The 16,049-nt window shown below is 36.9% G+C and overlaps 1 protein-coding gene across 2 annotated transcripts; it reads left to right on the top strand.

The window, feature by feature from the left end:
* The first annotated feature begins 585 nt into the window (after positions 1 to 585).
* LOC135653378 (methionine aminopeptidase 1A-like) lies at positions 586 to 15,917 on the top strand. Of its 2 annotated transcripts, XM_065175300.1 has the most exons (17): positions 586 to 796; positions 1,182 to 1,277; positions 2,441 to 2,491; positions 4,232 to 4,393; positions 5,597 to 5,672; positions 8,866 to 8,913; positions 9,008 to 9,052; positions 10,634 to 10,733; positions 11,718 to 11,769; positions 11,865 to 11,906; positions 14,097 to 14,158; positions 14,238 to 14,336; positions 14,506 to 14,579; positions 14,663 to 14,732; positions 14,998 to 15,063; positions 15,142 to 15,230; positions 15,696 to 15,917. In XM_065175300.1, exons 2-17 carry the CDS (start codon positions 1,204 to 1,206, stop codon positions 15,771 to 15,773), a joined length of 1,188 nt encoding a protein of 395 aa, XP_065031372.1. In that variant the 5' UTR covers positions 586 to 796; positions 1,182 to 1,203; the 3' UTR covers positions 15,774 to 15,917. The 2 variants fall into 2 exon arrangements, with proteins under 2 accessions (XP_065031372.1, XP_065031373.1); XM_065175301.1 differs by lacking the exon at positions 586 to 796 and having other exon boundaries at positions 1,180 to 1,277; positions 2,441 to 2,478.
* The last annotated feature ends 132 nt before the right edge of the window (positions 15,918 to 16,049 follow it).

Genomic DNA, 16,049 nt, shown 5'->3' with positions numbered 1-16,049 from the left:
AAACAGCATTGTCCCGCACGTCTCAAACGACACCGCTCCACATGCCTCAGGACCACAACCACGCGAAGGTACCCTCTCACATCTCGAGAGCCGACCGTCGTGCCAAACCCGCGTACGACCGACCCTCATACAGTAGTATAAAATCCTTGGCCAAGCATCCGGTTAGGAGGGAGAAAAAGAGAAAAAAAAGAAAAGAAGATCCCACGGACTAGTGACTTAATCATCGGAGGGACCAAAGTCGGGAAAGATCCGACGAAGGTCTTTTCTTTTGCAGGAAATCGCCACCGTCTGAAGCGAAAGCTCCGCTCACGCCCCTGACGTCAATCCTCAGGGCAACGATTGACCGGTCCCGAGGATCAGCTGAGACGCCTGAAGATTTTCGACATCGTCCCGTGGATCAAGCCATGCTGACTCACTGTCCACGGTGTATTAGTTCTTGACACGACCCATCCCCAACTGGCGTCAAATCGGCTGGTCGCGACGTAAGTCGAGTTGAAAGAGCTGCCACGTCCTCGGTCCCACCTTCGACAGCGTATCATAAGGAGCCGAGCATCCTCACGCATACCCCACCGTCTCCCCAAAATAAAGAACCCCCGAATCGTCGCGTGCACGTCAAAGGGTTCGGCTTCGTCCTCACTTCGAGTTCTCCTCTCTCCTCCCTCGGCGAAACCCTAGCCTTCCGCTCCGCCCGGCCGACACTCGCCCACCGGGAGCTACGGATTTGTCTCGCGAGTTCGCTCTGCGCGATCTTTCTTCTTTCTAGGGTTTTCGCCCTTGCTTTCTCCGAGTTAAACGGGTATTTTTCCACCGTTCTACAAGGCAATGATCCAGTTTTGATCTATTTTTCTTTGTATGTTTTTCTCCTTTTCTTCTCATGGATCTGCGCTAGCTAGAAGATGCTACTGGTTGCCGAATCTTGGAATTTTCTTTGCTGCAGCATCTTTTACTTTCAAGAATTTGATGTGTTGTAATTTTGGATGCGGTCGATTCTTTTTTCCCTTATAATTCTTCGTTATTTTTGTCTCTTCGGATGTCATATAGGCAGTATTTTAGTTGAACATCAGCAATTTAAATATGTGGTTCTTGATAATAAGGTCAGGTTGTTGAAGGTCATGCCTTGTTTGTTCGTTTAGATGTTTGGTTCTTGGGTCTAATTCGATATTGCATGTGAACTGATGCAGTTGATACAGGAGATTTGTTTTAATGGATAAAGATTCAAGTGCCGCAGCAGAATCGGCTCTTTCTTGTTCTCGTTGTGGCAAACCCGCTTATCTTCAGTATGTTCTTTAACATCATTTGCAGCAGTTACATACTTGATTGGTTACCAATAGCTTGAAGCTGAAATCATTAGGAGAAGGATTGGACATATTCTGATTACTGAATGATTCAATTATTATTTTCTGCTGTAACCTTTGGAAAATGAAATTACATTATTTTAGGTACATAATTTGCATGGCACATCATAGAATTTGCATCTATATCTGTAGATGCCTATACTACAGTTGGTCAATAGTTATCGACACAATGCATGAATATATTACAGCCCAGTGACGATGAGGAGATTTGTGGTCATTGCTGCAATGATTTTCTCAAGTCAGTTTAATTGAGCTAATATCTAATAATTTTCTTGAACATAGTGAATATTTGTCCTTAAGCCTATTTAAATTAATCATGATCTGGTCAAGGCATACATGGAACATGAAATATTGTAATAAATATCTTTTATGCTTTATATTACATGAGAGGATTGTAATGATTTTTTTACTAGTCTGGTAGCTAGTTTTCATCCCATATTAATTCTCTAACCATGTCTTCTGGAGCTTATGCTTTCAAAGACTAATTAGTGAAACCCATTTAAACTCTTGAAAACATAATTTCAAAACTTTTAGTTGAATGATACATAAAAAAAGGAGATGGTTACATGAACTAAATGTGAACCATCAAACTTGGAATTAGAAACCAAAGCTGATTTTATTGTTGAAATCTGAATTGGGATAGAGATTTAATAATGGTTTAAAGGATTTAAAGTTGTACATTTGTTTTAATAAACTATTAGAATTTATGGTCTCAAGGAGGAAGAAAGGAGTAAAATGAAAGAGAGAGGGGTAAAAATGTCACTGATGATAAAAGGATTATTGAATTATACTTATTGTTATGGTTAAGAGCTCACAGGAGTGTTATAGAATATAGACTATGTTTTATGGCTTTAAGAATTGATACTTAAATTTGTATAATTGAGAACTTAATATGTAAATCTAGAGACTTTGGGGGCTTATTTAAAGAATCCATGTGATCCTGATATACATTCATATTGTTTCCTGGTTTCTGTTCCATCTATTTACATTTATATGTTTGTGTTCAGGTCGGTGTTATTCTTTACTTATATTATGTTTGTATAGAAATACTCTTTGTTAATGCACTTCGTTATGATTTTTTGCAGATGCCCCAAATGTGCAGAGCTAAAGCTACCTCGAGAAGGTGCTGCATTCTGGTTTGTCGCATGTCCTGCTTTGGATTTTACCATCTGTAGACTAGCTTAAAATTATGTACAAAATATTTGGAGAGAATGATGCTCGAATATCTAATCCCACATCAAAATTGTTGAAATGTTACATATCATTCCATGTGCTGAAGTCTTCCCAGTATAGGAAGCTAATAGTTTGGTACTTCATGTGGTACTCCCAAGCACAACCAAGCCTGTGCATTGCATCTCGCAAGTTGGTCTTAGATCAATAAGTATTTGATACTTAAAGATGCCAATCGTTCCTAGTCTAATTGCTAAAACTTGAGTGCTTATACAAACTTCTGCCAGCCGACATATATAGTATAAGGTTATAGTTCTATGATATTTTGTTTGACTTATGCTGTGTTTAGTCTCTGCTATGCTTTTTCTTGCAAATTCATTGTATCATAAAATCATTGTTTGTGATCCAATTAGCCAATATACAAGGAAATCCGGAGGAAGTAGGAAGATGGATTTATTATGTTGATACAAACATGAGTTTCCAATGGAAAATTAAGTAGAGTACTGTGCAATAATCCATGGTCTGAACAAAAAAAAAAAAGAAAAGAAAAACAGCCAGAGGGTAAACATATTCTCAAACTACCTGAAACAAGTGTGCATAGGACATATTGCATTTGATGCCACTTTGATTTAGAGATAGTTGTTGGCCTTTCATAGATCACCATGTGACATTGCAAATGAAGCCACATTAATGTAAAACCTCATGCCTAAAATTTAGTCTAGCCACTATGATCATATTCCTTGTTGCTACTTTTCCCTTTATTACTCTCTTTCTTTAGCTCTCTTATGCTTGGTTCCATTGCCAAAGCACCTTATTCAGCCCACCTTTTCTTGGGTAAAAGCTACCTGTCTCCATCGTCGCGACCTCTATTGCTATTGTTGCAAAGCTGTGATCTCTGGTTGTGCTTAGCCTTCTTTCAGTGACCACTCATGATGACTACATTGAGGAATGAGGACAAGGAGCTGTTTGCTTACCTTTGTGTGCAGTTGATTAATAGCCAAATGGTGATGACCCCAGCGGTGATTTACTGTGGTTGAGGTGAGATTCTCATCCTCTGTATACATCATCTCACCTTCAGATATGGAGCACCAACCACCTCCTCTCTTCTGGACTTTATTGAAGTTTAGGAGCTGTGCTAATGGAACTTACGTACATAATATGTGGATTGAGATTTTGATTGGTATGTTCCAATGGATGCCAAAGTAGATCGGAAAATGTCGTACATGCATGTCACACATGAGCATCCACTGGTGTATGTCAATACTGCCACACATGGGTGTTGGCATGTGACATGATAAATGTTGGCATAGGCATACCATGAGAATACATAGAATGGTATACAATGCCATTAAGAACATTCATGCAATGCCTTTGATGCCTGCACTTTACCGGTATACCTATCGTTAAAAGGTGAACTGGACTTGTCATTAGTTAAAATTGTTTGGAAAACCTTAACATGTTACACTTACTTTTTGGTTTCTGACATTTAGTTATTCAGTAAGCTTTGATGTCAGTTCTTGTAAGATAGACATCTACTTTTGGCCATAAACATTAAGACCCTATCGATGGATAAATGCAGATTCTATGATCTTTTTCTATAATATTTAATTCCTTCTCGCTTCTCTTTAACTCATTTAATATCTTGTAAGGTGTTTGTTTTAGGTATGCTTTTTCTTGTTAAGTTCAAAACAACTATCTGCTTGCAGCACGCAGGATTGCTTTAAAGCTTCTTGGAGCTCTCACAAGTCAGTGCACCTCAAATCAAAGTTAGCAAATGTTCAATCTGAACAAACTCAAGATGGTTGGCTATATTGCTTGAGGAAGGGCCAGACTCGAACATCTGAACTTCCCTATTTTGATTGGACGGGGTACAATTATCATAAGAATCATCATTTTACCTGTTGCTTGTCTTTCCTCGGAGAAAATATGCTCAACTTTGTATCCATGATCGTGAAAATGTTACACCTTTATGTAACGATGCAAAATAACAAGAGACAGGAAGTTTATATTAGCAAATAACTCATGAACTTTGATCAATATCTTCAAGTCAGTTGACATTATCTTCAAATCTTATATTCGAGGGATGGAAGGACCTTCAGATCATGTTTCATCAGCTTTGATAATTATTGGATGCAATGTTTTATTTTTATGTCAATTATTGTTTTTCTTTTCTGGTAGTTGAGCTACTTGTACCTCCTTAAGAGAACACAACATCCCTCTGCATTAATCACTTGACCTTGGATCAGTGAAGAAACAAGGTTGATGATGATTCGATCATCCTGCATCTACCAAATGATGACTACCATATAATTCACTCCTACAACTTTTGATGTTGCCTACTGAATGTGTAAACTATTTTAGCTCTGCATTGTTACATATTGTATTCATATCTTATTAACCAAGTGGTTGTGTTCCGGATAATGTTACATGAGATAACTAAGTTTTTAGTCATTTTGGGTCTCTCATCTAAGCAAGTCCTTGTAAGCTTAGCAATTTAGCCTTGGGGAAACTTGACTCAATAGACTAATTATACATGAAAAGATTACTAAAATAAAGTAATTGTATCACTATAAAGATTACAGATTGAAAGACATGGTTTTAGCTGAGTCCTGAATGAATCATCCTAATTTGAGCAGCTTCGACCTGTATTGATTAATAATGTTATTTCTGGTCATCTCCAGCTGTTTCTCATTTGAAAATAGTTGCACTTTGCACTTTGTAGTTTGGTCTTGACACAACTTGAGCTTACTACAATACTTTCTTTGGCTGTTTAGAATTTAAATGTTTTGATGGTGGTGCTATAAGCTCGTTGGTCTGGAGGTCAAATCATTAGAGCAGATTGACTGTGGTGATCAAATTGCATTTATCTAATTGATTTTATCGGTACTAACAACAGTTTCTATTATGTCAATTTTTATTCCTTAGTTTGAAATATGTTGGTTTTTGGAATCTACATACCAATAATTTTGGAATTTGAACGTTTTCTCATGTTTGTTAATAATGATTGTTTATGGAGCTTCACAAGTCCTTTTTTTTTGGCTAAACCTCAATATTTGCAATTTTTCTTGCAGAGCATTAAGGCCATACCCAATATCCCAGCGGCGTTTGGTACCGGAGGGACTTGAGAAACCTGATTGGGCTGTTGATGTGAGTCTAATCATTTCTCCTTGCATGTAGTTCACTACTTTCCACACCTCTTGTGGCATTTGGGGAAGTTTTGTGTGGTCATGATTTAAGATTAAAATCTTGGTCTGGTATGGATATCGGTCATCAGTTGGATTGATATGGTATTGGTATCAAGTTGTATTTTGTGTCAGTATCAGTTGGTGTAGGAGGGAATGAATGTCTGGAGAGGCAAGGATTCACATCCTGACGTAGACAAGCATGCATGAGCTGATGTCTCATGAGGCGACGGAGTGGGCATGTTGACGAGGCCATGATTGACTAGGGTGATGAAGATGGCGGAGTAGGCTTTTCTCTTATGGGAGGGGTGAGGGGAAAGAAAGTGTTGCGAATGTTGTTCGCATAGCGCGATGTAGATGTGCTGGTAGTAGCTGTGGTGTAGGCATTGGCGCTGCATGCAAGGGCTCATGTGGGAGGCCACAATTCGGTTGCAGGTGTGTGTGGTGTTGGCGGATTGGGCAGGGGTCACAATGAGGAAGAGAGCAGCAACCAACAGGAAAAATTGGGAAAAATGATGACAGAAGGTGGAAGAGGAATTATAAGATCGAGTCCCGGTATTGACTGTCAGGTGGTGAGCAACAGGGAAAATTAGAAATGATGATGATGAGATTTGGAGTTCCAATTTTGGGCGTCATACCAGGCAGTAAGCCCAGTATTGAATTGGACTGCCAAAATTGCTTGGTCCATGTACCCCTATTGCTTGGTATGGTAAAGGCCTGGTACCAAGCTAGACTAGCAAAATTACCAGGTCCTTGCATCGGTTGGTTATCAAACTGGTGAATATTAGTCCATATTGACCAGTATGGTTGAGAAGCCTGACTAGCAAAAGATTGCTGGGTCTACTGGTTGGCCATCAGACTGGTATATACTGGTCCATATATATGGACCAGCATGATTGAGATTTTATTCCTTTGTTAGAATATAAGATTGATTACATTTCCTTTCTAATTTCTTCCATTTTTATGCATTTTCATTTAGTTTTCACTTTTTTGGTGGTGTTTGAATGATTAAATGGGTGCTTTGACTTGCATGGCAATTCTGTGGGTGCGATTATTCGTATCAAATTACATAGACCAGAAGAAAGTGATCTGGAGTATGAATATGCATCTCAGGTTGCTTAGTGGGAAACCAACAATGTATGGTCAGAGTATCTTAATAAAATAATTTCTGGGATAGACTTAATTCATTCCTTGAGGCCTTGTTAATTTACAAGTGCTCTTAGGATGATTATAATTTAGAACACATGGTCTTGGTATTAATGGTTAGCAGGGCAGGACACATCTCTTTTTTAATCAAGTAGGTGCGGACCTACTTTATGTGGAACTTCTATGGTTTCTAGGTAACATGCAATTGAATTTGTACTTGAATTGGCTTTGGCAGCCATTCTTTTTTTTCTTAATACAAGGACATGCATGTAATGCATACAGCAGGAGAGGGAGAGAGGTACCAGGCAATGAAAATAGAGCAAAATGAGGCACCAGCTTGTTACTTCATAAAGTAAGTACTTGTTCTTGCATGTGGAGGTGATGTGAGACATTGTGAAACCTATTAGATGCTCAGTACTTGCTGGAATGTGTTTAGTCGATAAAGAGACTAGAGATAAAGTTAATTGTGTAAAAGTGATTTTATGTGGAGGTAGAAGTATCCTGCCTATAAGACAGTCATAACCTTATGCTACATGTTTCCTGGTCACAAGTTCTGTCTCTTCTGAGCCAACCACACTGACAGGAAAAAGTACTTATAGTTTGTTGGTTTCTTTGTGTTCTAGGTAATCAAAACAGAGCTACTGATTGTATATTCTGTTGTAAGCTATTTTTGGACATGGAAATGAAACAATGAATCCTAGTTAAGAAAGTAATTCAGGAGTTCATTGAATCTGGTTTTGGGACTTGAGATCGGCAGTTTAAAGGCACAATTCATATGTTTACATCAGTGAATGGGTTATACATTTTTTCATAATGTGTGGCATACCTTAATTTTCCTAATTATGTGATATGGTGGTCCTTGACTGTTACATTTTCGGTGAGATGAAAGTTGCCCGTCACAATTTTTATTGGGTTTCTGCTGATGAACAGACCGGTACAATATTGTTGGTGCAGTTGAAATTTTGAGCATGCTAAAATAAAGCAGAACAGCAATGTGAGAACAAGACAATTGAAAATATTTAAAAAACAGAAAGATGAATAGAGAAATGGGAGGGGAGAGCATGCAGATATATAGACCTTTAGTATGAAACTCCAGGTTAAAAAAGAATGCCTAAAAGGAAGAGTTTATACTTGTAGAAGGATGAATTACTCGCAAAGTGGGGAATGAGTTTAAGATACAGGAATAGAGAGAAAGATGGCTTGTTCTTCCCCTAATCTCTTACTTTGATTCTGATACCAAATCACTATCTTTCAACTTGGAAATGCTTGGATTTAAGGAAGCTGTGGCTACAATTATCACATAAAAGGGTTTGGTTGCAATGCTTATAAGCTGCAGCATAATTAAGCTGAACCAAGACTAATTTGGCAACCTGCTGCCATTTTAGAATGGACAGTCATGACAATAAACCATTTATCACTTTTCAAATCAGATTATGTTACACCGGAAAATTGTTTGCTAGTTCTTTTGTGTGCAGCATGCTATAGTATGCAACTCTTCTCCCATTATGAAATAAGGTTTACTCGCTATTAGTGTTTGGACATCGTCTTAAATGCAATTTTCTCTTAGGTCAATTTCATTCAGTCCTACTCAATGTAGGGTCTCGCCAAGGACAACTCCATCTGCACATTCTATGCTGGTATTGAAGTGGCATGATATGGCGTTATCCTGATGCTTGCCATACAATCCAAAAAATGCAAAAATATGTAGCAGCACAACTTTTGGCATGATAAAACCCAATCCTTTATGATGTCAACATGGTACAGCATAACCATTACTTCCCAAAATCCTTAACTCAAAACCTTGTGGTTATCACATAATTCCATAGACTTCTTCCCTCCAGCTCTTGTGCATTTACATATTGAGAGTCGGGTTGAGGACCTAATTTACAAATTTTGTGGTTCAGTGATTTTCTTTTCTGAATATGAACTCCTGTGTGTTTTATTTACAAGCCTTTCTACAGTCAAATTGTAACAATCAGTAGAATATAACTATTTTATGTAAACATTGGCAGGGTATCCCAAAGATTGAGCCTAACAGTGACTTGCAGAATATTGTGGAGGTAAGCATGGCACTAGTATTTGTTTGCTTGCTGGGTTCATTATTAGATATTCTCACAAAATTCTGCTGATATCTTTGGTTTGATTTTTTTAAAGATCAAGACACCAGAGCAAATCGAGCGAATGAGAGAAACATGCCGAGTAAGTATCGTAGACAGAATTCCCATGTGCTTTTCTACTTGTGTGTGTGTGCATGGATGTTTATATTTTGTATGGCTAGAGTTACATGGCTGAGCATGTCCAGGCTCTAATAGAGCCCAAACTTGGTTTAGGCTGGGCCCAGCTAAGATGTACCGTGTGAAACATTAGGATCAACTTGAGGGTCAATGGATCCAACCTTCATCCAAATCGAGGTTGGTGCCTGGATACTAGTGCTTGGTTTTATGCAATGACATTTAGATGTCATCCTATAACCTTGGGTATAGCCAATATGAGATTTAGGAATTAAATTATTGCAGATATCCACTCATCACATGAAAAACCATCTTGTTTGTTATCACAATTTCTAGTAATTAATATCACAGATGATTATGCTTTCTCCCATTCTGAAGGTGCTAGTGACTGGCTAGCTTCGTCTGTTTGTTTGCCAAAAAAATGCTGATGTAAAGTCTATTTTATTGGAAAAGAAGTTATAGTATTTAAAATGTAGGGGAAAAGGAACAGAAAATAGTTTTCCTTCTCAATTTCTTGTGTTTGGAATGCAAGAAAAAAAGAATGTTGCTTCTTGTTTTCTCAAAGGAACAAAAAAAGAATGTTCCTTCTCAATTTCTTGTGTTTGGAATAAATGCATGCGAATCCACTTGTGTTTTCTGAACACTTTTGTTTTCTCAAAAGTAAATTCAGAAAATTAGAAGGCATGAGTATGTGCTTTTGGATGATATGGTCACCAAAATCATCTTCATGTTCTTTCTTAACTTTCTTCAGTTCATTTCTCTGTGGGGAAAGGCAAAAAAAAGCTTATTTTCTGATGGCAAGCCTTTTTAGACTTGGGAGTAAGGTTGTGTACATTGTCCTTCCTAGACCTTGTGATGGCAGGTGCCTCTCCTTTATTGAGTCACTCTTTTTTTACTTACTGGGATTATAAAGCTCTTGTGGACTTTTCTCCTCCTTGGATCCTTCTCATATTTAATGGTACTGGTTATTACCTTCTTGTTTGTGATGTATCAAGAAGGGTTAGTGCACAATTGTCGCACTGGGAGATGTAGCAGAAGAAGAGGTCGCTGAAGATTGCAGGCACTAGGATCTTCTTTGTGTGCCTCTAGGGACTTCTACCCTCTTTTTATGTGTCTCATTATTTTCCCTTTTTTTAAAGAAAAAGTTAGGGGGGAAGGTTGTGGTGGAAAGTGGTAGTTTTCTAAATCATATATGCAGGTAATACAATTCGAAATTTTGAAGGCATAATTTTCTATAATAGCAACTTTTAGTTTTCATTTGGTATAGGTTTTAAGTTGTAAAAAAAATTATTTTCTTAGCAAATTTTCTAAACGTGGAAAATTAAAAAAAATGAATAATTCATTTATGCATGTTCTCTTTAACCTGCCAAGCAAACATAAGAAAAAAATTTTCCACAAATATTTTTATGCATTAAAAAAGCTTGTCCAAATTTGGTTAATTCCCAATATTAATCTTGCAATTCTGAATACTTATATTTGATCAATATGTGCAAGAATATATACTTGTTCTAACAAATTCTGCTCTTTGTTTCAACTTCACAATAATCAGATTGCTAGGGAGGTTTTGGATGCAGCTGCTCGTGTCATCCGACCAGGAATTACGACGGATGAAATTGATGAAGTGGTTCATCAGGCAACAATTGCTGCTGGTAAGTTGGTCTCATATTTTTGCATGAAATTTGTCAAGGACAATGTGTGGTTAGTATGTTTTTGCAGCAAAATGTCCACCATTAATTTATGAGATCTGACTATGCAACACAATGTAATCCTGTTTATATGAAACTGTAGGTGTGGTCATACTGATTGGATTTCTTCTCATTGCATTCTTATTTTTGGATATGTACTCTATTGTAGTCTTATACTTGGAAGTGGATATAATTTTAGCAACTTAAATACAAATGCCTAAATGGCTTTATGCTTACTAGCCTTGCTTTAGCTTTATTCTGATATTTTACTCTCGACTTGTCTGACAACATTTTAACTTTAGTTTGTTCGATCTTAAAGTCAATTGAATCTTCATAATTCAAACTAGAGTAAACTTGGTGTGATCTAAACAATAAAATCACACACAGATAACATTGGACTTAAGAGCATATGATTGCCATATAAAAAGAAACTGAACATGCATTATTAGATCAAGGGAATAATGATACATTTCAACATAAATTGGTTTCATGTTATAGTTTAAATAATTCTAATTGATTTCCATTAAACTAAAAGTAGAACGTAGGAAGATATAATTCCAATTGATTTCATGTTATAGTTTAAATATATTAGAGGCTAAGTCGCACAAGACAAAGCCAAAAAGGCCCACTTATGTCATTACCTTATTTAATGCCCGAATGTAACATTAAAGAGTTGTTTGATAATCATCCTTGTTGTGGATGGTTGTCCAGCACATGGATGCATATTTGAGACAATTCATGTGAGTGGATGCTGGAGGTTAAGTAACACTGTCTTTCCAAAAAAAAAAGGGAAAAAAGTAATACTGCTTTATGTAATATTTTTGTGTTCACTTAGTTAGTACTCTTTAGACGTCGAACGGTATCTCTCTCTGTTGCTGCTTGCAACATGAGTTTATCACTGACATTCATATACTAACATGAGTTCTAATCTTTTCTTTCCTTTCTCAGGTGGATACCCATCTCCATTAAACTATCATTTTTTTCCGAAGTCTTGCTGCACGTAGGTTGTTTTTCCAATGCGCACCACATATTAGCATCGTACCTTCACTATGGTTTTGCTGCATTGGTAACTCTTGATGTTCTTCAAATCCACAGGTCTGTCAATGAAGTCATCTGCCATGGAATCCCAGATGCAAGGTGCTTATCTTCCTGTGATGATTTTTTTTTTTTTTTAATGTTCTCCTATTTTCTTATTGTTACCTTACCTTATCGGATTTGCAATGCTTTTTTTCATTGTTCAACAAGTCATTTCAAAAAGTTATAAGATGGTAATATCAGTTTAGCAACAAGGACAGCAAGCTAAACTAGAACACCTGGCTTCCTTCCCATTGCATTATGTAATATCAGCATTTGATTCAAAATTGATTGGCAGACAGGGAGAGCAATGGATCAAATGTAGTGTCTCTCCCATATTATTTAGGATCCTGGCCTTTTTTTCTGTATCTTATTAATTTTTTTTAGTTTTGTTTTTTAAAATGTTAATTCAGTAGTTTCAAGACATGGTTGAGAATATTCAGAGAAGTAATCAGTTATGATTGCTAACTTTTTGAGTTCATTATATATTGTTTTGGCATCTTTTTTTTGTGTGCATCAATTTTTTAGCTGACACTAGTTGATCATTGGACTCTATATGCTATGCATTTTCATTTAGAAGTTTAGATAGCTCTATATTATGATTTTAATGAAGAATTATGATTCCTAGTGGTTTTTGGATGATGAATATAATAACTGTTAAGGTTCAATTTTCTTGGAAGGAAAATATTGGTTTCTTATGTACCAAGAAAAGCAGATAAATAATTGCAAATGCAGAAGCTGCAGGGATCAACAAAGTAAAGTTGTTCAATGTGCAATTTACTTGGAGGTGATAAGAACTGCAACAGCAAAGTGAATCTCAAAGTCCTTGCTATTCGGAAAGGGCATTTAAGTTGATGCTCAATGAAAGTTATGTAGTCAAGCTGGTGGTTATTTGGTGAAGCTTAACCAGATAAGATATGTTAGGGTTCAAGCATACTTTTTGGATGATTTGAGGATTAGTCGGTAAGATGTGATATTTATTGCTTTAATTCTTTGATGTGAGATACCAAATTGGTTGTGCTGAAAGGAGGAATTAGAAGTTCATGAAGGTGAAGCAGGAAGGTAGTTCTGAATGTTCAGGGAAATGAAACATCGGCATGTATAGTTCTCTTGCCTTTTTATTGAGCTCATTGTATGTGAACATCAGGTATTTACTCCATTGTACTTTGAAGATTGGATTAGTTCTCTTGCCTTTTTTCTTCATGATGAATAGCTGTCAAAGCTAAAGCCAATCTTTGCATGCGAGATTTGGTGTTAAATTTTTTGGATGTGTACTTGACCCTTCTTATCAAGTGTAGAACCATTTGGTTGAGGCAATTATTCTGGGAAGTGATTTCCTGTTGGATGACTTGGTGGTGTTGCAAATTGCAAATTTAAGAACATTACGGGCATGTAGATCTGAATTTCAGGAGGAAAGGGAAATTTTTTAAATGAATAATCTGAATCTAGAGTCAGAACCAAGATGTTCACTTTGGTGGTTGCTTTGCCGGCTGCGTGGGTGTTGGGAGGCACACTGGCCGACCCAGGCATTTTGTGTATCAGTGCAGGTTGACAAGGATATCTTGTGAAGTTATTCGATGAAACTGCTTTTTATAGTTTTCTTTAGGATCCAAATCACTCTTTGGCTTGTGTTGTGGTATTATTATTGGCTGTTTAACTGGTTGTGTTCTCAGCCTCAAGATGATCATGTTTTCCCTTTAAGAAAAAACTTCCATCCAAGTGAATATATCTGTAGCTGCATCTCACATCTCAGGTTTTTCTTTTGAAACTTTACCCAGAAATATATTCTTCAAAGTTGTGATAACCCAATTCTGTATTTGATGTGGTATGTGTTAACAAGCAGTTGGAGTGTTCATGCTAGGATGCCACTCTATCCCTGCAGATTCTTGCCACTAGGCATGCACTTATGCCATGCCATTAGACACCACCATTTTCATGGCTTACATTTTGCCATTCTGACGTAAAATGGAGATGTGACCGAGAATTTTTGCACTGATATTGCTTGACTATGTTTGTTGGTGCAAGACACTGCTTGACTATATTTATTAAATAGGATTTTTATGCTAATTTTTTCACTTTGTATATTAATTATCCCTGCATTATGCTGTTCCTTGTTTTTTGAGTCTCTAGCTAGGTATCTGAAAGCAAAGGCTGCTTTCTGCATAGTTATTATTGCTAGTGGGTGATCTGCATTTATATGTCATACAAATTCGATCAGCAGAAGGTAAAATTACGCCGGTTCTCGCATTGCAGGAAACTTGTAGATGGTGACATTGTTAATGTTGATGTCACTGTATATTATAAAGGTGTCCATGGTCAGTACCTTGCACTCAATTTAGTCAGCTTTTCGTTTTTGTAGAAATTTATAATGCCTTTTGGATTCTGAATCTGTAGGTGATCTAAATGAAACTTTTTTTGTTGGGGAGGTGGATGAAGCTTCCCAGCAGCTTGTTCGTTGCACATATGAGTGCTTGGAGAAAGCTATTTCTATAGGTTGTTTTTTCATAGCTAACTAATAACAATAATGGTTACATTACAATTTAGCTTTCTATCAGTTGTCCATCTGTATGTTTTCTTTAATTAGCTCTTTCGACGATTTCGTTAGATAAATGTCCCTTCTTTTTGTGAGAATTATTTTAAAATTCTTGGTTCTCAAGCTCAGTTAAACCTGGGGTTCGATTCCGTGAGGTTGGTGAAGTTATTAATCGTCATGCAACAATGTCAGGGCTTTCTGTGGTAAGTTATAACGTAAAATGCTCACAATACAATTCATATCCCGGTATTGACTTTTGACAAATAATCATGTTTTGATTGCACAGGTGAAATCATATTGTGGGCATGGTATTGGCGAGTTGTTTCACTGCGCCCCAAATATTCCTCATTATGGAAGTATCCACGCCAGTAACCTAAAAGGAATAAAACCCAATGTTCCAACACAATAGGTTATGTTTGGTTTGCAATCTTATGTGTTGAGTAGAAATATTGAGAATTGCTTATTATTAAACGAGGCCTGGGCAAGGAACCTGTTTATGCCACTTTTCAGACAGATTGGTTATTATCAAATTAGCCCTTTCATAAGAAACTCATTGTGCTTCTTTTCAGTCAACGCATTTCATATGTTGCCATATAGTGCCGTTGCCTTAACACTTAGCAGGAAATAAAGCTGTCGGTATAATGAAGGCTGGACAGACTTTTACTATAGAACCAATGATAAATGCAGGTTATTATCGGAGGTTGATTAGTGTCTCTGTTTGTTCGACACCCATAATTAATTTTATTGAGCTCTTTTTTGCTTCAGGAGTATGGCGTGATCGTCTATGGCCAGATGGATGGACTGCGGTTACTGCAGATGGTAAACGTAGTGCTCAATTTGAGCACACACTTTTGGTGAGTAGAGCCATTTAATTGTAAATTGTTATAGTATTTCCTTTGTCTTGACTTACTAGTCTTTTGCGGCATCAAAGTGTTGCTTGCTTAAATTTTTGAATTTGTTTTGGTCTTTATAATTTGCAGAAATATCAGTAATTTGTTTCTGCAACTGCAACAGCTACCTGTAATGTAGTACAAGCATATTCTTGATTTATGGTGGAAGTAAAATTGAGTTTGTTCAATTTCCTTTATCACATTGGGTATGCAGATTATCACATTGGTTTTCTAGTGGAGAGATTCTAGGGTATAATCTCATAATATTATAAAAACGGTCAACTAATGTAGTAAAGTTTCCGAAAATTGTTAGCTATTTTGTTGAAACAAACTTCGAAAAGCATTTATAGACTTTCTTCCCCTGACATTTTCTATTCAACAGCCCCTCTGTTTGAGAATCGTATTCTAATTGTTAGCTATGCTGTGCAGGTAACAGAGACGGGGGTGGAAGTTTTAACAGCACGGTTGCCCTCATCACCCAAGGTCTTTCCTTGGTTAAACTTTTAATTATGTTCGTTTTGTTCTGCATTCAGCAGCTTTTCCTGGCATCAGTCAAGAAATTTGTTCAATTTAGTGAATTATGCTGAAATTTATACAATTGTATCAAATGACAAATATGTGCATCAGTAAAATACTCTGGGTTTGATGCTATGCTTGATTAGGTGCTGTGTTTCCTCTTGTATGCATGCTTGATTATTAATATATTTCTTTTTTAAATTGAAAGCTTTCCAAAAGCTTTCCTTTTGGGATGTTTTCCCATTAGCCTTTTTACAGAATTATACT

The sequence above is a fragment of the Musa acuminata genome, chromosome BXJ3-11 (assembly GCF_036884655.1).
Source record: "Musa acuminata AAA Group cultivar baxijiao chromosome BXJ3-11, Cavendish_Baxijiao_AAA, whole genome shotgun sequence".
In the NCBI taxonomy this organism is placed as follows: Eukaryota; Viridiplantae; Streptophyta; class Magnoliopsida; order Zingiberales; family Musaceae; genus Musa; species Musa acuminata.
The sequence above is the reverse complement of the archived record's forward strand: the minus strand, read 5'-3'. Positions and strand labels throughout refer to the sequence as shown.

Bases quoted from the DNA above. Each gene is read 5' to 3' on its own strand.
- LOC135653378 (XM_065175300.1), top strand. From the start codon at position 1,204: ATGGATAAAGATTCAAGTGCCGCAGCAGAATCGGCTCTTTCTTGTTCT. The intron at 11,907-14,096 runs GTGCTTATCTTC...CTCGCATTGCAG, and splicing joins CATGGAATCCCAGATGCAAG to GAAACTTGTAGATGGTGACA. The intron at 14,159-14,237 runs GTCAGTACCTTG...CTGAATCTGTAG, and splicing joins ATATTATAAAGGTGTCCATG to GTGATCTAAATGAAACTTTT.